Source organism: Bidens hawaiensis, unplaced genomic scaffold, assembly GCF_021521415.1.
Source record: "Bidens hawaiensis isolate Kalapana, Puna unplaced genomic scaffold, B.hawaiensis_p1.1 tig00001461_1, whole genome shotgun sequence".
Taxonomy (NCBI): Eukaryota; Viridiplantae; Streptophyta; class Magnoliopsida; order Asterales; family Asteraceae; genus Bidens; species Bidens hawaiensis.
This window is the reverse complement of record NW_027491082.1, coordinates 3,615,188-3,636,792: the sequence shown is the minus strand read 5'-3', so window position 1 is coordinate 3,636,792 and position 21,605 is coordinate 3,615,188. Positions and strand designations below refer to the sequence as shown.

At 44.8% G+C, this 21,605-nt stretch overlaps 1 protein-coding gene across 1 annotated transcript; it reads left to right on the top strand.

The window, feature by feature from the left end:
• The first annotated feature begins 1,199 nt into the window (after nucleotides 1-1,199).
• Nucleotides 1,200-20,054, top strand: LOC143577284 (uncharacterized). The gene is made up of 7 exons (XM_077061155.1): nucleotides 1,200-1,525; nucleotides 6,430-6,486; nucleotides 7,356-7,416; nucleotides 7,856-8,287; nucleotides 9,723-9,952; nucleotides 10,040-10,134; nucleotides 19,869-20,054. Exons 1-7 carry the CDS (start codon nucleotides 1,253-1,255, stop codon nucleotides 19,915-19,917), a joined length of 1,197 nt encoding a protein of 398 aa, XP_076917270.1. The 5' UTR covers nucleotides 1,200-1,252; the 3' UTR covers nucleotides 19,918-20,054.
• The last annotated feature ends 1,551 nt before the right edge of the window (nucleotides 20,055-21,605 follow it).

Sequence of the window (21,605 nt, the reverse complement as noted above, 5' to 3'; positions counted from 1 at the left end):
TTTTTTGTATTTTTATTTTGTTTCGTAGTTCCGGTATCGTAACGAGCATAACTGAAACAAATTAAATTTGTGTCGATTTACCACCACAAATCCCGAGACCAACAACGCTCAGGTTTTACCGACTCACCACCACAACGCACGAGTTTTACCGACCCTTTTGTTTTAATTCCGATACCTTAAGTTGATATTGACTGAATTCGTGTCAACTCATCGTAGTAATGCTCGGGTTTTACCAACGCCCGGGTTTCAATGCTGGGTTTTTGTCAACTGCCCCGGCGCAACGCGCCGGATAGAAAATCTAGTTTGTTATAATTATCAGTGCTCCAAATGACTCAAATGAACAGAAACAAGGCTTTGTTTACATTCGTTTATTATTGAAAAGCATATTTACGAACACTTACTGGACGTAAATGGACACAAACAAATGTTCACGAACATACATATATTCACTTTAGAATAAAATCTACATTTTCATCACAAACGTTGCGCAGATCCACCAAATATATTTAAGTACTTAACATAATTATCCAAACATACTTCACACTGAGTTAATTACATAAACATAATCAACTCAAATATTAAGAAGTTTGTCAACTTTTAAAACAAACCGAAATTGTAATGGTCAAACGAGGAATGTTGACAGATGCGTATTGTATAACCAAGATTTAAAATTTTCAAAAATTAAAACCAATAAAAAATAAACATAAAAACCTTTAAATAAACGAACACGAATAAACATAAAAGAACACGTTATTGAGCATTCACAAACATAAACAAACAAACACGATATCTGTTTACGTTTGTTCGTTTAACCTAACAAACAAAATCCCTTATTTGTATTTGTTCATTTATTAAAGGTACTTCCTAACGAAACGTTCACCAACTCTTCGCCTACATCCTACAATAAGTCTTTTTCTTAACAAAAAAAAACTCCTATTTTGGTCCATGTGCATTATTGATTTTAAGTCTTTTGGTCAAATCGACAAACCTTTAACAATTTGAGTCTATTAAATTTTCGTATTATAACAATTTCAGTCCAATTGATTAAAAGTTTCATCAATTCATTAGATAAAGGTCTGTCTACGGAACCAACACAGCTAAAATCAACAAACCACTTGGACCAAAACCTGAGACGAAACCCATACTCGTGACCCGTTTAGACCCGTGGGTTCTTGTTTACCCTAATTATATATCATTCTACAACCCTTTGCGATCCAGTGTACTGTTACCAACTCCAATCAATATTTTTCCGATGGCTTCGAAGAAGAAGGAATCCGAAGGCATCGCCTTACTCTCGATGTACGGCGACGAAGACGACGACGATATGGAAGAAGATAACGACGACAGCGAACACGATATCCTCCCGGAGAATAACACTGACGCCGTTACGAACATGGAAGAAGATGACTCGGAGGCCGTTAATACTGATACTGTGTGTTTCAATTCTGTTAATGATAATACGACGCTGGTTTCTGTTCAGAAGCTGACGTCACCTCCGGTTCAACAAGTTATTAGTAGTGAAGAGGTATGTACCCGCCTTAACATCGAGCGGGGCGGGTCAACCCACAAGATATAGACAAGAGGCTTGAAATCAAGATATCATGAAGGCACAAAGCCAAAACCTATGCGCATGGCGCATATCACATATGCTCACGCATCACATATGCTCACGCATATCACATATGCTCACGCATCACATATGCTCACGCGTATCACATGCTCACGCACCATATATGCTCACGCATATCACATCTGCGCGTGGCGCATATCACATGCTCACGCATCATATATGCTCACGCATATCACATCTGCGCGTGGCGCATCTGCGCGTGGCGCATATTACATATGCTGGCGCATATCACATCTGCGCATGAAACATCTGCGCGTGAGAATAAAGAGAAGACCTCGCGCATCCTCAGGATAGGCGCATATCACACGTGCACATAATCAACCTCGTCCTTATCCAAATCAGGATAAGGACAACCTTGATTGTGCTCGTCAGACAACCTTCCAGAAGGTATCCTTTAAGGAATAAGAATATGCTGATGTTGACAGCTGCCAATGAAAGGTGGACAACTCAGCAAAACCCATGTGCTACCACGTGATTGCACATGGGTCAGGTGAAATACCTGGGTCAGAGAATAATCAATGAAAAAGCACCAGGTGTCCTAAGGACACGTGGCGCAAAGCAACAGGAGGAGGCCAAAAAGGCCCTAATGGGATCTGAGCCCAATCATTGGAAACCCTAACACTATAAATACCACAACACCTCCACAAGGGGAGGTAAGCAAGAAAATACATTCCAATTCCTTACTCACTCTCAGATTATTATTATCTTCTCCTACAATCTCTTATTCTCACACCGGAGGGTTACCCCAAAGAGGACCCCTCTGTCCCTTTCTGAGGGGTAAGTTCACGGTGCTGCTCGTTTTGTAGGTAGAAGAATTCATACTCCGAAGAACCATCGGTGAAATAGCATACTCATACCCGAGGAAAGTTGATCGTCTACCAGTGAGCCGATCCACGTTTCTTCATTGGCGCCATCACCTGTTACAACGGCAACAAAATCACCATCTCATCAGTTCTCTCTGAAAAACTTCACCATGGTTTCTGGTGTTCGAAACAGCGATCAAGTTCTGGAGGATATTGAGCTTGAGGATGTTAATGAGGGATAGCAGTTTTTGAGGGTGCCGCGTGATTCTGCGCGCACCACCAGTAACCATCCCTTCATCACAACTCCTCATAGCCAGACTGAAACTCCTCCAGACGATCTCACGTTCCAAAATCTGACTGGCGCGAAACAAAAAGGACCAATGGGTCCAGAAGTTGAAACCAATGACCCTAAAGAATGACTCATAAACGAACAACGACGTTTAATGGACAAATACAATGAGCTGGTCAAACACAAAAAGTTAGTCGACTTAACACAAAGGCTCGCGTTTGATAAGCAAACCATTCAAGGAACAACAAAAAGGGCGCGCGCGCCGGAAGATGATCACTCTGCTCACACTGAACACGCTGATTTTAGTGATGAAGAAGTGCACAGCATGAGGAAGACGCGAGATACTCATGCAGGAGGCTCACAGCTCCGCGCGCACATGAACACAGCGCCTGGGGCCAAAGCCGATATGGATCTGTACAAAAGAAAAAAGTCAGAAAATAAAGAGAAATGATTCATGACTTGATCTAAAAGAAAAAAGTCAGAAAATAAAAGCGTAATATATACCTTGGCGCACCGCCGTTCGCGAGTTAAACATCGCCATGAAGTCCATTTTCCCCCTTTTCGAGGATAAAACAGGGGACTTCAAAGCAACCTTCGGCGCAGCCTCGGTACCTTGTTGCGCCTGAGGTTGATCCACCAAGGTCGCCGGCTCTACAAACATTTGAGTGAGCAAAGATTCATTAATAACTCTATCGGAATCACGCTCATAAAACCATAAAGTATAAAGTATACCTGTTGAAGAGGAAACAGCAGGCGCAGCGCCGCTTCCCTTTTCCGCCGCGCGAAGAGAGGAGGTGGCGGCACCATACCTCGTGTGGACAGGAGGACTGCCCACACCTTGAGGCAAAGAAGACAAGGAAACCTTGGAGGTAAACCCCTTGGTTTTCTTAAGTCCCTTCGCTTGAGTAGGAGGATCCTGAGCAACAGGGGCATCATTTTTCTTCTGTTTTTTACTGGCCCCTGCGCCAGTTTTCCCTTTAGCTTTACGCTTGAGTTGTGGCACCTCAGCTTCCTCCTCCACCTCTTCTTCCGCGAGCTCCAGCTCATAGTTCTCGAGCGCATCTACAATGCGTGCAACAGAAATGTTAACCAAATTTGGTATTCTAAAGGCATAAGCATAAGTACAAAGGCCTACCAGGCGCATCGCTGTCAAAGCAAAATCCCAAATCAACAGGGATGAACATATCATCGAAGCGATCGGGGAAACCAACTTCCCCAGCGCCCAGCGCGACAGAGCCACCCTCCATATGCTCATCATAGGTGGCATGGACATACTCCTTGCTTACTGCATAAAACAAGACAAATGATATCAGCAAAACGAATTATATTCGCGCAGAAATAATGCAATGAGCTAATAACTCACATAAGCCATCAACTTGGATAACAGGCTCAGTCGCGCTGTCGGTCCACCTCCTGCTCATACCAACCCCCACCAGCGCCTCCTCGCAAATATTCTTGGCGGGGGATGGTTCAGCAGACAACTTATTAACCCATGCGCCAGTTGGGTTTTTAAGAACATTCTCATCCGCGGGCGCAGAGGTGATCGCGCGCATGGTCATGCGGATGGGAACCACACCAGCCTTAATATAAAAAAATTTCTCAGACCAGTCATGAAGGCTTTTGAAGGAAACAGTGCAGCACTTGACCTTCTGACTGCGAGGAATGAACGAGAACCAAGAATCTTGGATTTTTGGCTTATAAAAATATTGAAAGCGCCGAGGGGTGGGCTCATCGCGCTGAGCTTTGCACATGAACTCAAAATGAGTCATGCGCACAAGTCCAAAAGGATGGACTTGGGATATGTGAATCCCATGAAATTTAAGCAGCGCACCCATAAACCTTGTCATCGGGAGACGAAGGTTGCAGTGAGTGAAAATATGGCAGTATAAGGAGATATAGCCGGTGGGCGGATCTGCCGCCGTTTGCCCGGCCGCCGGGAGCATACAGCCGTACTCAGGGAGAAAACCCTGAGAGGCGATGAGACTGTCGAAATCAGACTGTCTCAACTTGCAGGGAATCCCATCCCACCTCTTCACTGTCTTGCCTTTCCCCACCTCCTCCGACGAGGCCTCAGCAGCCCGTTTTCCCTTGCCGGTCTTCTTCAAAGTGGACATGACTAATGATTTTACACGGCGTTTGCTGGGGGAGATTGTGGCGTCTGGGTTATCAGACATAGAACTGTGAATCAAACAGAGGTTACTTCAAGAACGGAAATCTGGAAGCAAAAGACAGGCTCTTAATCGGAATAAAAATGGAAGGAAAGAAAAAGCTCTGAAATAACAATGAAGATGAAGAATAACAACTCAAAAGACTTGCTTTTATAGGCCCAGGAGAGAGAGAAACAGGCACTGATCAGAGTTCACGCGCCCCCACTCGCAGGTGCAGGCCAACGCGAGCGCGACACGTGTTCCTGACACTGTGTGAGGGGACATAAAAGGGAACGAAACAGGTACTGATCAGAGTTCACACGCCCCCACTCACAGGTGCAGGCCAGCGCGAGCGCGACACGTGTTCCTGACACTGTGTGAGGGGACATGTAAGGCAACTGTAGCACCTCGAGCACACGAAAAGTCTGACACATGTCTCCATCTCTGACGCATGTCAGCACCAACCAACCACGTACATGGACGATTCATTTCAACCAAAAGGATAGAATTTCGCGCAACGATGAGAAATAAAAAAGGAAAAGACAAACCCTATTAAAAGAGAACTATTAAGTCTAATATATATCTTACCTCGCTCGCGCGAGACAAGACACACATTAGACTGGGGGGGCTTGAAGAGGTATGTACCCGCCTTAACATCGAGCGGGGCGGGTCAACCCACAAGATATAGACAAGAGGCTTGAAATCAAGATATCATGAAGGCACAAAGCCAAAACCTATGCGCATGGCGCATATCACATATGCTCACGCATCACATATGCTCACGCGTATCACATGCTCACGCACCATATATGCTCACGCATATCACATCTGCGCATGGCGCATCTGCGCGTGGCGTATATCACATGCTCACGCATATCACATCTGCGAGTGGCGCATATCACATCTGCGCATGAAACATCTGCGCGTGAGAATAAAGAGAAGACCTCGCGCATCCTCAGGATAGGCGCATATCACACGTGCACATAATCAACCTCGTCCTTATCCAAATCAGGATAAGGACAACCTTGATTGTGCTCGTCAGACAACCTTCCAGAAGGTATCCTTTAAGGAATAAGAATATGCTGATGTTGACAGCTGCCAATGAAAGGTGGACAACTCAGCAAATGGGTCAGGTGAAATACCTGGGTCAGAGAATAATCAATGAAAAAGCACCAGGTGTCCTAAGGACACGTGGCGCAAAGCAACAGGAGGAGGCCAAAAAATGCCCTAATGGGATCTGAGCCCAATCATTGGAAACCCTAACACTATAAATACCACACCACCTCCACAAGGGGAGGTAAGCAAGAAAATACATTCCAATTCCTTACTCACTCTCAGATTATTATTATCTTCTCCTACAATCTCTTATTCTCACACCGGAGGGTTACCCCAAAGAGGACCCCCCTGTCCCTTTCTGAGGGGTAAGTTCACGGTGCTGCTCGTTTTGTAGGTGGAAGAATTCATACTCCAGAGAACCATCGGTGAAATAGCATACTCACACCCGAGGAAAGTTGATCGTCTACCAGTGAGCCGATCCACGTTTCTTCAAGTAGGAAGGAGACTTTAACTATTGTTGATTATGGACATGATGAAGCTGCTCTGTCACCTGAACCTGAGGTACTGTTATGCTTATTATTATTATTATTATTATTATTATTATTATTATTATTATTATTATTATTATTATTATTATAGCCATAATTTCAATTTGAATTAGAACTTGCATCTGTTTAGGTTATGGTGCTTAATTGAGTCTTTTGATTGTAATTAGATATGATATGTGAATCTTTCAGTTGATCAGCTAAGGAAGTGTTGATGTGTAATATGAGCAATAATATTTTAGATAGTTTAGTGTGAATACCAATGCACAAAGTATTAACATTATCAATAACACAGCTTTACTAGAATCCAGTTTCTGTTGTATAAGATGATTGTGGTCAAAGGTGCATGGCGCAGAGTGTGAGCCTTGGGCCTTGGCATAAGGCGCTTAAAAAGCGAAGAGTACGGGATAAGCAAGGTGCGTAGCATGAGCATACCATTTTTTTGGGTTGGGGGAGGGGGGTATAGACATGTTTTAGGCTTGTTTAGTAGCTATTTTAGGTTGGTTCCAGCCTTCCAGGTCATTTTTGGATGTTTTAGACCAGTTTCCCAGCAATTTGCAGAAGTTTGCTGGAATTTTTAGGATTTGGCTAGAATCTTACCAAAATCTGCCTGAAATCTCAATCGAAGGTCGACGGATCAGAATGGCAGCGGGGAGCTTTCTTTGCGCCGCGCCTAGGCGCACGTTTGAAGGGCCTTTGATAACATAGTATGAGATTGTACTTGCTCTTGAGTGTTAAAACGAAGATTTTGTTTAGGTTAGCTGATGCGTTTTAACAAGCAGGGCAGGACCTCAGTATTCAGTTTACAGATTGATTAGCTCTTAGCAGTAGCACTGTCATTTTTTTTTGTTCTGATAGGTCTTTTTTTTGTGGTTTGTATTGCAGGAAGGGGAAATAAAAGCAGCAGGTCGAGTGATGTTTGGTGCAGAGCTTCAAACTGTAAATGGTACGTGCTTATGGGTTTGCAATATGTCTCTTGTCATATGTTTGTGTAATATCATGATAATATGTTTGCGCTTTATTTGCTGTCAGATATCATTTACACCTTTGATGCTAACTTGGTAAGGTGTGATCATGTAGCAATAAGAATGATAGTGATGAGATAGATTAGACATAAATATATAATATACAGTTAAGGTTTGCAGTAGCTTGAGGCATTTTTATGCATTTGTGGAGTACGAAACATGCTTCCTAGCTTTTCTATTATGTTTCTTAGGTTCTACTCTTAGGTATTTGCATATATTTGTGCTTATCAGGTTGTTCTTAAAGCTTTTTAGGTTGTGCATGAAGCTTTATTCCTTTTACTATCGTACTTTCTAGTGTTCAGGTGATTAACAAATAGTAAGTATTATCTTTAATAAGTTTATAAACATCTTCATGTGCAGGAACACCACAAGGAACTACAACACCAAACACACAATCAACTCCTCCTCAGTCATCTGATCAATCACAATCTGATGCATTGAATAACAATAAGGGAAATGAAACAGAACGTGCAGAGGCTGAAGAATGTTTTAATAATATTAGTACTGAAGATGACAGCAAGGAAATGAATCCACTGGACAAGTTTCTCCCACCGCCACCAACAACCAAGTGTTCGGATGAACTCCAAGAAAAGATTACAAAGTTTATTTTGTTGAAGAAAAAAACTGGGAGAAGCTTTAATTCTGAAGTGCGCAATAGGAAAGAATACCGCAACCCCGACTTCTTGCTACATGCTGTTACCTATCAGGATATTGATCAGATTGGATCTTGTTTTAGCAAACATGTTTTTGATCCTCATGGTTATGACCCGGCTGATTATTATGATGAGATAGGTAATTTACTGCCCTTCTTAAAAAAATTAAAAAAAGTGATTTACTGCAAATGCTTTTGATGCCCACCTAGGGTTGTAGACGAACTGAAATGTTGGGCTCGAGTTGGGTCGTCAAATGCTTGAGCTATGCAGTCGATACCGCCGATGTATCAGTGATATATCGGTTATTGGTCCCTTGGCGATATATAAGTCAGAATATCGGTATCGATAATATCAACGATATTGACCGATATTGGACTAATATTTAACCGATATATCACCGATATTCCCGATATCAGTGTTTTATGTCTTAATTATCAACTTTTAGTGTTCAATGTTATTGTTTTAAGTCTTAATCAATTCTTACTTGCTTGTTAGTGTTTTTTAATTTGCAAAAGGTTAATTTGTTAATGGTAGGAGACTATACTGAATTATTAGTGTTAAATTGCTATATATATGAATTTTACATGATATTAAAAATTACCAATATCCCATCGATATCTCACTGTGATAACCGATATCTCGGATATCGGTCCTTGACCGATATCCGATATTTTTCCGCGTTAACTGCTTAGTGCTTGAGCCATAAAAGTTTATGTTTTATTTTTTTACAGATTGATATATTTTCAGATTAGGTAGGCAATTTACTGCCGTCTTAAAAATAATTAATAAAAAAGGATAAAGAAAAGGCAATTTACTTTAAATGTTTTTGACTCCCAATTTTGTGGTATAGCCCTAAACCCGTATAGGGGTGTAAGCGAGCCTAACAGAGCAGAGCTTGAGCTTGGTTGGTTTTGAGCTCTATTTTTGTATATAATAATAGTTATTATAGAAACATATAGCTATCATCATCATCATCGTACTCAGTATATCCCACCAATAGCAAAGCTATGGTAGGGTCTGAGGAGGGTAAGATGTAGACAACCTTACCTCTACCCCGTAGGAATAGAGAGGCTGCTTCGGGTGAGACCCCCGGCTCGATAGTAGTTTTGCATCAAGCCTTGGACATAAGGCACATAACACTCAACCATCGGCACACCGGCTGATTAGTGCATGTACCCTTGTCTTTCGGCTATCAACGCCACCACATGATGCCTGATTAACCTTACGTCATTTTTAACGTTATTTTCATGAGATTAGTAAAATAACGTCAAAATTAGTGCAATTTCACTTTGGCCCACCCGAGGGTTCACACATATATACATTATATGCGCGCACCGTAAGCAGGGCGCATAGAAACATATAGCTAATGTTTTAAATAATAGTTACACAAATAGTGGGCTCATTTAGGCTTGCAAGCCGGTTTGAGCTCAACAAGTGAAGCTTGGGCTCATTTTTAAACAGGTTTATTTTTATTCTCGACCTAGTTTAAGCTTGACTGATTGAGTAGCTCTTGAGTGGCTTGGCTTGTTTTACACTCTTTGGCCTACACATCATTGTTTATTAATTTTGAACAGAGGCTGATCTGAAGAGGGAGGCAGAGAGAAAAGAGCAAGAGAAAAAGAAAAACCAAAAGATTGATTTTCTGTCGGCTGGAACACAGTCTGCACTAGCTGCTGCTATTCCAACACCAAAAGTCATGCCAGTATCTGCAGCTGTGCCACCGTTACCTGTCAGTGCTTCAAATCCTGTTTCAGCTACCGGGACCCTAGAGGGTAGACCCAATAAGAAGTCTAAGTGGGATAAGGTAACATTTCTGCTTTTTGCAAACTAACTATATAGCAGTTCCTACTTTCTACAATAAGCTAAGTTGTATACATGTTTTGTTTATCAGGTCGATGGGGACAGAAGGCATCCAAGTGGGCAGGACCCTATATCAAGTGTCGGGTCGGCATACTTATCTGCTGCCACTGGGTACACAGCCTTCGCGTGAGTCTTCTGTACCAAAGTTTTACTTTTTTTTCTTCATCTTTATGTATGCAAAATAGACATTGTCAAAGACAAGATTCGTAACTGAAGAAACACTAACCGGACCCCGGACAGATTACGGGTAACCTGGGGGTTAGATAGATGTTTCCCACGAGGGGTTAGACTCAGAAAAGATGGTTCTTCTGATAACCTGCCAAACAGACACTGTGAGCTTGTCACTGAGAAGGGGGGGGGGTTCCTCCTTGTGACCACCCTCCGGCGTGAGAATCAGACTAGATTGCTCTTTAAATATAAATGTATATTAAGAGATTGCTAGAGCAGATATCAGGTATAATATGATGATAATGTGATAAGATATGATAAGATGAGATGATCATACCATTTGTGGTATTTATAGCCGAAGGTAGGTTTCCAAGGAGGTGTGGCCTGCTGAATAGTATTCCTGTTCTACCAACTGTGGCCTACGCACGTGCCATGCTGGTAGCTGGTGGGTAGGCAGCGGCTGACAGTGACCAGGCCTGCTGTGTACTATTCCTTTTCCACTAACTGCCGGCTATGCACGTGGTATGACAGGAGTTGGTGAGTAGGTAGCGGCTAATAGTGACATACAGTACAAGAGCATGCTGCTCGCCATACTGTTGTCAATGAGCTGTCGTATCTTTGGTCAGATCTTTTGCCCATACCTCGTCAGGTACAGTACAGAAGATCTTCCCGTATCGCACGGACTGGCTTATTTGGGCGGGAGTATTCCCCCTCCCGCCTTTGTGCGGGATTGTTCCCGGCTTTGCTCATTCCTTCAGGTGACAACTGAATTATTGAGAGCTAAGTGCCTTGTGCATGTAGCCTTGCTGTGCGGGTGGCCTTCCCTGATGGCTTGTATCCGCAGCTGCGGGAACAGGCAGAGTACTTCACCATTGGGAGGCATTTCCTACGGGAACAGCTTGCGTACTGCGCGTAAGGACGTCACGTCTCTGAGCATGGTGGGTCCTGCGGATCCAGTTGGTTTCTGCGCAGACGTCTCTCTTCAAGGTGAGTCCTGCGGGTCCAACTGGGCTCTGCTGGGACCTACCTCTTCAAGTCCCCCCAGTCCAATGTTCTTCTCATGAATGTTTAATAAAGTGAGGTGAACTTTTGGACTTAAGCAAAGGGTTTTGAAAAGGGTTTAGTTTTAAGGTTTTCCATGGGGATTCTTCCCGCGGAAGTCCTTATGTCACTTGCAGAAATTCCCTACTTTCCTGCTTGATCTTTGGGTATGATGCGGGTAGGTCTGTAACCTCCTCGCAAGTCGGGAGCGTTGAGTCCCACTTGTGTGGATTCTCCATGAGGTTTTGGTAGTTTTGAACATAGTGATCAATTATGTTAAAACCACCAATTCCATCCTGGAGCTTCAAACAATGTAGTTTTCGACGTTCCCGCTATGCGGGGATGTTATTTCCGTTTCCGCAAGCATTGCCCAGAAGACCTTCTTGGTTTCAATTCCCTGCGGAGCGCTAGGTATGTGAAGGGTTTTGCCTTGACACTGTACCCGCGCTCGTCTTACGGTTACTTTACTTCCAAGGTATTCCTGGCGTCAATTCCCTGCGGGTGCTAGGTATGTGAAGGGTTTTGCCTTAACACTGTACTCGCACCCGTCTTATGGTTACTTGGTTGCCGAGGTATTCTTGGCTTCAATTCCCTGCGGGTGCTAGGTATGTGAAGGGTTTTGCCTTAACACTGTACCCGCATCCGTCTTATGGTTACTTGGTTGCCGAGGTATTCTTGGCTTCAATTCCCTGCGGGTGCTAGGTATGTGAAGGGTTTTGCCTTAACACTGTACCCACATCCGTCTTATGGTTACTTGGTTGCCAAGGTATTCTTGGCTTCAATTCCCTGCGGGTGCTAGGTATGTGAAGGGTTTTGCCTTAACACTGTACCCGCATCCGTCTTATGGTTACTTGGTTGCCGAGGTATTCTTGGCTTTAATTCCCTGCGGGTGCTAGGTATGTGAAGGGTTTTGCCTTAACACTGTACCCGCATCCGTCTTATGGTTACTTGGTTGCCAAGGTAAGGGGTATTTTCCCGCTTACTTTTGAATCTTTTTGAATTTTGAAATTCGAAGAGTTGGTGAAAGGATAAGAACAGTCCAAACCTCTGAAACGTCGTGCGACGGTTTCTTCTGACTGTGTCAGGACGTGCAGGAAGTTATGGTGACATGACAGTACATGGTCATTCCAGACGCTTATTCAGGCGCGTGGGCGCGATTTTTCGGGCGCGTGGCCGCGAAATTAATGGTACGCGTCCTGTCAACAGCTGTTGCCAGCTTGCTTTTTTCCACGTGTCATAGTTTCATTGCACCTTCGATTTCTCTCTCTTCCGCATTAAATGCATCGCATTAATTGCGATTAGTATATAAAGGGGGAGAGGGTTCTTTGTAATCCACACTTTCACTTCTCTTCATCTTCAAAACGATTTTCGGCGAATACTCATCTTTTCAGTCGAGCATTCCCTTGAAATCGTTTTCTTCTTTCATATCTGCAAGATGTCGTCTCGTGATCTCGAATCTTCAGCCGATGACAAGAGTACCGCTGGCGAGTGCCAGTGTGCTCTGCCTGTCGATCTGTATCAGTACGTCGTCAGGAAGTTCATGCTCGAGTCTCTCGAGCCTGAGTTTCCTGAACCCCATCAGACGGTGTACGATGCCCCCAGAGGCAAGATCGGGGTATATGCTGCATTCTTTGTTTATGGGAATCTTAGGTTCCCATTGACAAAGTTTGTGTACCGTGTCCTTGAGAGGCACGGTGTGCACCTGACCGAGGTGCACCCGATGGCGATTGCCAAGATTCGGCACTTCGAGTGGGTGTGCCGGATTCTGGGCATTGAGCCCTATGTTGACCGCCTGATGACCTTCTACTCTTGGAGGTGCATCCAGGGGTGGTATACGCTGATAACCCGGATTAAGGGTTTAAAGATTTGTGCAACCGAGCGCAGTCTTCGCTTGTGGAAGCGGGAGTTCTTCTACATCTCCGCTCGCGCCATCCCCCTTGCCATGAAATTCAAGAATGGGCAAGCACTTCCCAGCCTTCACGCCTCCAACTACCAGGAGGCGGAATGGTTCTCGAAGATATCCCGAGTCCAATCTCCGGTTTACCGGTTTGCGGAGTCCGGGATGGTGATGCTCGGGATGAGCCGGGTGTGGAAGGATGCGGATGCGCGAAAGATTCCGATCGTCCTCGAATACGGTTCGAACTCTGTTCCTTACGGTATGCTTTGTTTCTTTTTGTTGATTTAGAATCTTTTCTAACTTCTTTCCTGTTTATTTCAGAGGGGAACGACTTGCAGTCGCTCATGTACCCGCGGGAGGCTGACGGTCCCGCTCGGATGGGTACTCGCGCTCTAGACGAGAACGAGTTGCCCATCCTAGAACAAACGACGGATCGGTTCGTGGAGGTCTACCCGCTAGGCCACGAGATCCTGAGCGCCAGGCGGCCAGGTAAGGCGCTATTCAACCCTCGACCCCTCAATGTTGAAACCTCTGCTGGAATTCCTCTAATCGTATGTTCTGATGAGGAATCCGCAGATGGTCCTCCGTTGGTGCGGAAGAAGAAGGCTGCCGGCGGGAAGGGGAAGGAGAAGGTGGCCTCCACTGACGATCCGGTGCCTCGGTCTGATTCGGAGACCGAGAGCGAAGAGGTGGCGGGGAATCCGGTGGTGATAAGACCACCGCTCCGGAGGCTACGACGATTGTCACTTCCGGAGAGCCCAGGATGACAACGGTGACCCGCGTGAAGAGGCCGGCTCCATCGGGTTCATCCCCGCCCGTCCGCACTTTCAGGCTCAAGAAAACCCGTAAGTACAAACTTCCTTTCTTAAACTTCATAGTTTTCCATCATTAATACTTATCTTCTTTGTGCAGGCGTGGATGTTGACGCATTCCAGGGTGGAGCGCAGAGTACCCCTCCGCCCATGACGGTAGGCTTGGTCAGCCTACCTGAGGCGACGACCCAGGCGCCTGCGCCTGCTTCCGCTGGTTCAATTGCTCACTCCTTTGAGCCGACTGTTCCAGCTGTGATGACGTCACCGCCGGCTGTGAGTGCCATTTTTACCGCATCTTTCACCGAGCCGGCGGTTACTTTTGCTGCAGATTCCGCAGCGGCGGCCGCGGCGGCCTTTACCATGCCTCCTCCGTCATCGGCAACGACGGCCGATCCTTCAGGTATGCATGGGGCTTATCGCCAACCTCTGCCTCCTTCCCATCTGCCTGACCTCTTGGATGGATTTCCCTTGGGTTCAGGTGATGGGTTTGGCGGCTATCGGCCTGTTATTGACCCTACAGGTGCGTAGGGTTCTTTTGGCCTATTATATATATATATATATATATATATATATATATATATATTTATCATCTTTTCCTAACTGCTTTTTGTTTTTTGCAGTGTCGGATTCCAATGAAGTGTATGTTCCACGATGGAACATTCGCCGAGGAACAACCCTTCGCACCCCTGTGGAGTGCGTGGAGTGGGCTCGTCACGCTGCTCCTAGTGGTGCGTTGGGGGAAGCCATGGCTAGCTACCAGGAGGGTAGGCTAACCAATGAGCTTCGGGTTCTCCTGGCCCGGTGCAGTCGCGCGTCGAGCTGCTTTGTCGTGAAAACGACAAGTTAAAAGCAGCTCGCATTAAAGAAGTAGCTTAGGCGCGGGCTGTCCGGGAGGAGAACCAAAGGCTTACCGCAGTGGCTGCGGAAAAAGAGAAGGCGTTCAAGGCCCTTGAAGTTGAGGTTCAGGCCCGTCTCGAGGCCCGTTCCAAGGCTGCCCAAGCTGTTAATGAACAGCTTCGGCTGGCTAAGGAAACTGCTAGGAACGCAACTGAAAGGGCCACCAAGGCTGAAGCTGTTGCTGAGCCTCTACGCATGGAGAATGAAGAGCTTAAAGCCAAATTAGAGGCTCTCCAGCAGGCTCATGATGCCTTGGCGATGGAGGACGCGAAGAAGCTCCAAGAGATCCTGGACCAGAGGGGCGTGCTTGACCACACTGAGCGGAAGCTAAAGGGCGTCGAAGAGGCTGCTGCAAAGGAAGTGTTGCTTGCCAATCTTAATAAAAGTGAAGCCGAACGCGCCTGTACCCAAGCTCAAGCCGCCCTCCAAGAAGCTCTGGTTGCCAAGGAATGGCTTCTTCGAGAAGCGTTGTCTCAGGTATGCTTTTTGTCTTTACGCTTTTCTTTGTAAATAGAAAAGGTTCTGATACTTGTATTTTCTTTTTTGTAGGTTGTGCATCGGGTCTTTGCTGAGACGTCTTATGACGATGCTATGAGCGCAGCCCTCAACGCTTCTCACGAGGATGGGGAAAAGGCCGGCTTCCTGCTTGGTCTAGGGTTCGTTGAGAAAGGCATCCCGCCTTCCAACTTCCCTTTGTATAATGTTGATACTGAAGCTGTTTATGACCAAGCAGTGAATCAGTATGCCGCCTTCCCGCATCCGGTGGTGGAGAAGGTGAACCAAGTTGCTGCTGCTGATGATGGGCTAGCTATCCTTAAAGCTTTCCTTAAACTGCCACGCTCTACTGATGGTGCTGGTCCAAGTGGAAGTGGCCCTGAAGCCTGATCCTGAAGATCCCTTCCCACTGTTAGGATAGGTTTAGCTTGTATAGATTTATTTTCTTGTAAGCGGGTAGTTACCCGGCCATTCTTGTAATGAATCTTTGTGAAATATAAATCTTTGTGCGGGTAAGACCGCTACTTTGGATTCCTTGCTTTATAAACGTTATATGACTTGCATACTTTAGTTTAAATTAGCAATTTTCCAAGTGTTTAGAATAAGTTAACATTTGAACGTGGTAGATAATAGGTTGAAGTTTTGCTTCCTCTTTCGTGATTGTACGGGTAGGACCGTCACTTGCACTTAGTAGGAACTTTACCTACATCTGACCTGCGTGTAGGTTTTCCTCATCTTTTTTGAAATTTCTAAGTGTTTAGGATAGGTTAACCTTTGAACGTGGTAGATAATAGGTTGAAGTTTTGCTTCCTCTTTCGTGATTGTGCGGGTAGGACCGTCACTTGCACTTAGTAGGATGGCTAAACTTTACCTACATCTGACCTGCGTGTAGGTTTTCCTCATCCTTTTGTTAGAAATTCTCTCGTTCGACGCGCGGTTGTCAATAGGTTCGGTTTCCTCTCATGATTTGTGCGGTTAGGACCGGCACTTTCATTTAGTTGACCAAAGTTTACCTATGACTGACCTGCGTGAAGGTTTGCCGTTTTTTGGGTTTATGCGGGTTTTGCCGCCTTCCCCACGCAACGACTTTCCACGTAATTATGCGGTGAAAACCGGCATATTCGTGTTGAATAAATTGACCGTTCGACGCGCGGTTGTTAATGGGTTAGTGTTCAGTTTCCTCTATCATGATTCATGCGGATAGACCGGCACTTTCATTTAGTGGGATGACTGATCTTTTCCCCTTCAACTGACCTGAGTGAAGGTTTGCCGTTTTTTGGGTTTATGCGGGTTTTGCTGCCTTCCCCACGCAACGACTTTCCACGTAATTATGCGGTGAAAACCGGCATATTCGTGTTGAATAAATTGACCGTTCGACGCGCGGTTGTTAATGGGTTAGTGTTCAGTTTCCTCTATCATGATTCATGCGGATAGACCGGCACTTTCATTTAGTGGGATGACTGAACTTTTCCCCTTCAACTGACCTGCGTGAAGGTTTGCCGTTTTTTGGGTTTATGCGGGTTTTGCCGCCTTCCCCACGCAACGACTTTCACACTTATGTATGCGGTGAAAACCGGCATCAGTGTTGAAAGTTCATAAAAGTATAAATATGTAATCATCAGCGTCGATGTTCTAAGGAGAATCATTTCCATTAGAAGTGGCTCTGGGCCTTTTCTTTACAAATTTGGAATTGATCTACATGAAAACTGTGTAATTGAGCTCCCTTTCCTGTTGTTGGGATGGGAGTGCCATCGAGCCGATATGCACCTGGTTCGGGATCTCGTTCTTTACGCAGCATGTAGTCTCCACATTGAAGCTGGAATTTTTATTCGTGTTTTCCCCAGCTGGGGTTCTACACGGATCAGCCTGCTCAGCGTTCATTGCGTCACGAGGTGCGCGAGCGTCCCATCTCTGACAAATGCTTCGACCATGTCCTTTACGTCTATGCATTCTTCAGTGTTGTGGCCTTTTGTCCTGTGAAAGTCACAGTATTTGCTCCGATCAGCATTGTGACGATGTCGGATTATTGGAGGCTTTGGCCATGGGAGCTCCTCAGTGGCGAATATCTCGGTGACGCTTTTGGTGAGTGGCGTCCATCTGGAGTTCTGGTTTGACTGTACGTTATCCCTTCCGCCTAACCGATGTTGCAAGCCGGATGAGGTGTCAAAGTTTACCCTTGACTGCCAAATGCCTAGCTTCCGCTTTTTGTTTAATCGGGCGGTAAGGACGTTGTCTTCTCTTGTTTTCTGGGTGTAGAGGTTTGTGCTCTGTGGGAGATCTCTACCCAGTTGCCTCTCAGTTTCCGCAAAGCGTTTAGCTGCTGTCATGATGGCATCCCATGTGGATGGCATGCCATCTTTACCCGTTAAGGTGCGGATGAGCTCTGGGTCGTTCGCGCCCTGAATAAAAGCAGCGCGAACAAGATCTTCGCTAATGTTACCCAGACTTAGCTTCTTTGAGTTGAAGCGAGTGATGAAGTCTGGCAAAGATTCATCTTCCTCTCGAATGCATTTGAGGATTGTCCATTGCTCCTCGGTATACTTTCGTTGTTGGCTGAAGTGTTGGCTAAACTTCTGTTGGAAGTCTGCCCAGTCGTAGATGTGGTTGACCGGTAGACGATCGAACCACGCTCTAGCTGGCCCAACAAGCGTCATTTGGAACATGTAACACCACGTAGGTTCCGTCCAATTGCTGACGGTTGCCCCCGCTATGAATCTGTTCAAATGATCGTCTGGATCAGATATACCATCATAAGTGCCGATGTTGGACATCTGTTTGGCACTTTTTGGGGCGATTGCTTCCGCAATGTCCCTTGCAAATTTGGACGTTCCCGCATTGGCCACAGTTGGTCTGAATGTTTTGGAGAAGTCACGTGGATTTCCACCTGTGTTTTTTGGTTTGAAGGCTTCTCCAAAACGCCTTCTCGGCTGGGAGTCCGTTTTCTTACGCTTCCCTTTTGCCCTATGGCGAGGGTTCGCGTCGGTGTCGGATTCCTCCGAGTCATCGTCCAAGTATTCTTCGAATTCGTCAGCCTGTTGGACGGAACGCAAGCGTTCGTCCAACTCAGCTTGGAATTCCTTCTGACGTGCCTCCGCCCATGCCTTAACTTCATCGAGTGTTTGGCGGGGGAGTCTTGTTCGTTTCTCTAACTGGGTATCGGTGAATCCCAGTGAGCGATTTTTTACTGCACTTGCCCCAGCTTGGGTAACTGGGGTAGTGTTCGTAAAATTTACTTCACTTGCCCCGGCTTGGGTAACCGGGGTAGTGTTTGTAAAGGCTGTGTAGTCGCCGGTATTCCCTCCAGTAGCTGGGGTTGTGGTTACCGGAGTTTCTTTAACCATCTTTCCAGAAGTTTGAAAAAACTGAAAAGAAATGAAGTTCTAGCTTTATGCACGGATGGCGCCAATGAAGAAACACTAACCGGACCCCGGACAGATTACGGGTAACCTGGGGGTTAGATAGATGTTTCCCACGAGGGGTTAGACCCAGAAAAGATGGTTCTTCTGATAACCTGCCAAACAGACACCGTGAGCTTGTCACTGAGAAGGGGGGGGGGGGGGGGGGGTTCCTCCTTGTGACCACCCTCCGGCGTGAGAATCAGACTAGATTGCTCTTTAAATATAAATGTATATTAAGAGATTGCTAGAGCAGATATCAGGTATAATATGATGATAATGTGATAAGATATGATAAGATGAGATGATCATACCATTTGTGGTATTTATAGCCGAAGGTAGGTTTCCAAGGAGGTGTGGCCTGCTAAATAGTATTCCTGTTCTACCAACTGTGGCCTACGCACGTGCCATGCTGGTAGCTGGTGGGTAGGCAGCGGCTGACAGTGACCAGGCCTGCTGTGTACTATTCCTTTTCCACCAACTGCCGGCTATGCACGTGGTATGACAGGAGTTGGTGAGTAGGTAGCGGCTAATAGTGACATACAGTACAAGAGCATGCTGCTCGCCATACTGTTGTCAATGAGCTGTCGTATCTTTGGTCAGATCTTTTGCCCATACCTCGTCAGGTACAGTACAGAAGATCTTCCCGTATCGTACGGACTGGCTTATTTGGGCGGGAGTATTCCCCCTCCCGCCTTTGTGCGGGATTGTTCCCGGCTTTGCTCATTCCTTCAGGTGACAACTGAATTATTGAGAGCTAAGTGCCTTGTGCGTGTAGCCTTGCTGCGCGGGTGGCCTTCCCTGATGGCTTGTATCCGCAGCTGCGGGAACAGACAGAGTACTTCACCACTGGGAGGCATTTCCTGCGGGAACAGCTTGCGTACTGCGCGTAAGGACGTCACGTCTCTGAGCATGGTGGGTCCTGCGGATCCAGTTGGTTTCTGCGCATACGTCTCTCTTCAAGGTGAGTCCTGCGGGTCCAACTGGGCTCTGCTGGGACCTACCTCTTCAGTAACAATAATAATGCATAATGCATGCTTATTACCAAAATTTTGAGTTATGTGTGCTTACTTGTTACTAATACTCTACCCACCAAAGATTTACAAATAATTGGATTTGAAAATCAACTTAATTCATATTGCTTACTTGTTACAGGCAACAGAGACGAAGAGAGGAGGAAAGACGGTCAAGTGATAGGAAGTAGTAAAATGATCGACTGTATCACCATGTTTTGTATATGTCAAATGTTTGTTTAAACCTATTCGAGCTTAGCATGTGATTTTTTTAATATAGCTAACTACTTTACGGGGACGTTATATCTTGTTATTTTAATACATGTTTCATGAGCAGCAATGTGTGACATACAAATAACATGGAAATACTTACTGATAACTTACTGTTGGTCCCACTTCTCTTATAAGAGTTTTCACAGTAGTTAATGATTTGCGTAATTGCGTTGTTCATAGACCAATCTTCATTGGTTTAGTTTTCGGGCGGCTGAATTTTTGCTATACTGTTTGTACTAGAGTAGTCGAGCTTGTCTCATTTAACTTGGTGGAGCTTGGGTTCAACTTCGAGTATTTAATAGCCTTAAATAGAATGAAACTGCGAGCTGGTAACTTTATATAGTTTAGTTATTTTTTATTACTATATTTTATAATTATAAAAATTCTAAAATTCCAAAAGTGTACGCAAATTAGCAGTGTATACAAACAATGCTTAAACGACCCATTGTCTAAATTCATGTTTGTTTAATAAATGAGCATGAGTCCGAGTTTAGATACCATGCTTGACTGGCTCTCAATCCTAAATTCCTGCAAATATAATATTTTTTTAAATAAATATCAAGTTGCAGAAATCGCTAGGCATTGCCAACTTGGTCGACTGTGGAATTACGAGTAGTCGGCCTTAGTTGGGGAATGCTCGGCCTTAGTTAGAGAGTACTCGGGGATGACTCGTTGAGAGCTTGGCCTAGGCAGGGAATGCTTGAAGATTACTTGTTGAGTGATCAACGCCTAGGTACAACTTTTACAGCTATGACAAATACATGCAGCACATCTATACTACTATACATAATCATATAAAAAAGCTAATGATCTATTATGTTACACACATACACATATGTATAAATAATTGCATATACATAAATAAAACAATTAACAAAAAACAAGTCTGTCAAACCCTAAATGAAGGAGGTTTGTTGTTTGAGTTAAGATTCTTAACTAACCCTGGTTTCTTGAGATTGTTAAGTGAAGAATATGGGCTTAAAGACTTTAAACATGATGATACCATATTACTCACTACCATTGCAATCCCGTGTGAACCTCATGAGTTGCTGATGATTTTGCTAGAAATGAAAGAGAAGGAGCTTGATGTTTGTTAACTTAGAGAACATGAATAATTTACCCTGTTGAAACCCGTTTGGACCCATTCCGACCCGGACCCGTTCTGACCCGAACCTTTTGACTCTAACCCGTTCCGACAGAACCAAAACAACCCTTTTTTAGTTGACCCGTTCCGACCCTAACCCATTCCGACCCATGACCCGTTTCGACCCAACCCAACCCATTTGCCACCCCTAGTACTAATTAGGGTTAATAAAACAATCTTTTATTTTTCATAACAATCCTTATAAAATAGGTGGGATTTTAAAATCCCATGAAATGTGGGATTTGATGGAATTTAGTTTCCATTTTCATTCTTTCATTTAATGAAACGAACATATCAATTCATGAGATTTAAAATCCCACTCCTAAGAATTCATCCCAAATCCTTGAAACGAACAGGATCTTTATTACAATACTTAGGGTATGTTTGGTACGGGGTAATGGAATAGATGAGGGAATGGAATGGACGTGGTAATGAAATGGAGAAAGGAATGAAATGGATCAT

Bases quoted from the DNA above. Each gene is read 5' to 3' on its own strand.
- LOC143577284 (XM_077061155.1), top strand. From the start codon at position 1,253: ATGGCTTCGAAGAAGAAGGAATCCGAAGGCATCGCCTTACTCTCGATG. The intron at 1,526-6,429 runs GTATGTACCCGC...AGTAGGAAGGAG, and splicing joins AAGTTATTAGTAGTGAAGAG to ACTTTAACTATTGTTGATTA. The intron at 9,953-10,039 runs GTAACATTTCTG...TTTGTTTATCAG, and splicing joins AGAAGTCTAAGTGGGATAAG to GTCGATGGGGACAGAAGGCA.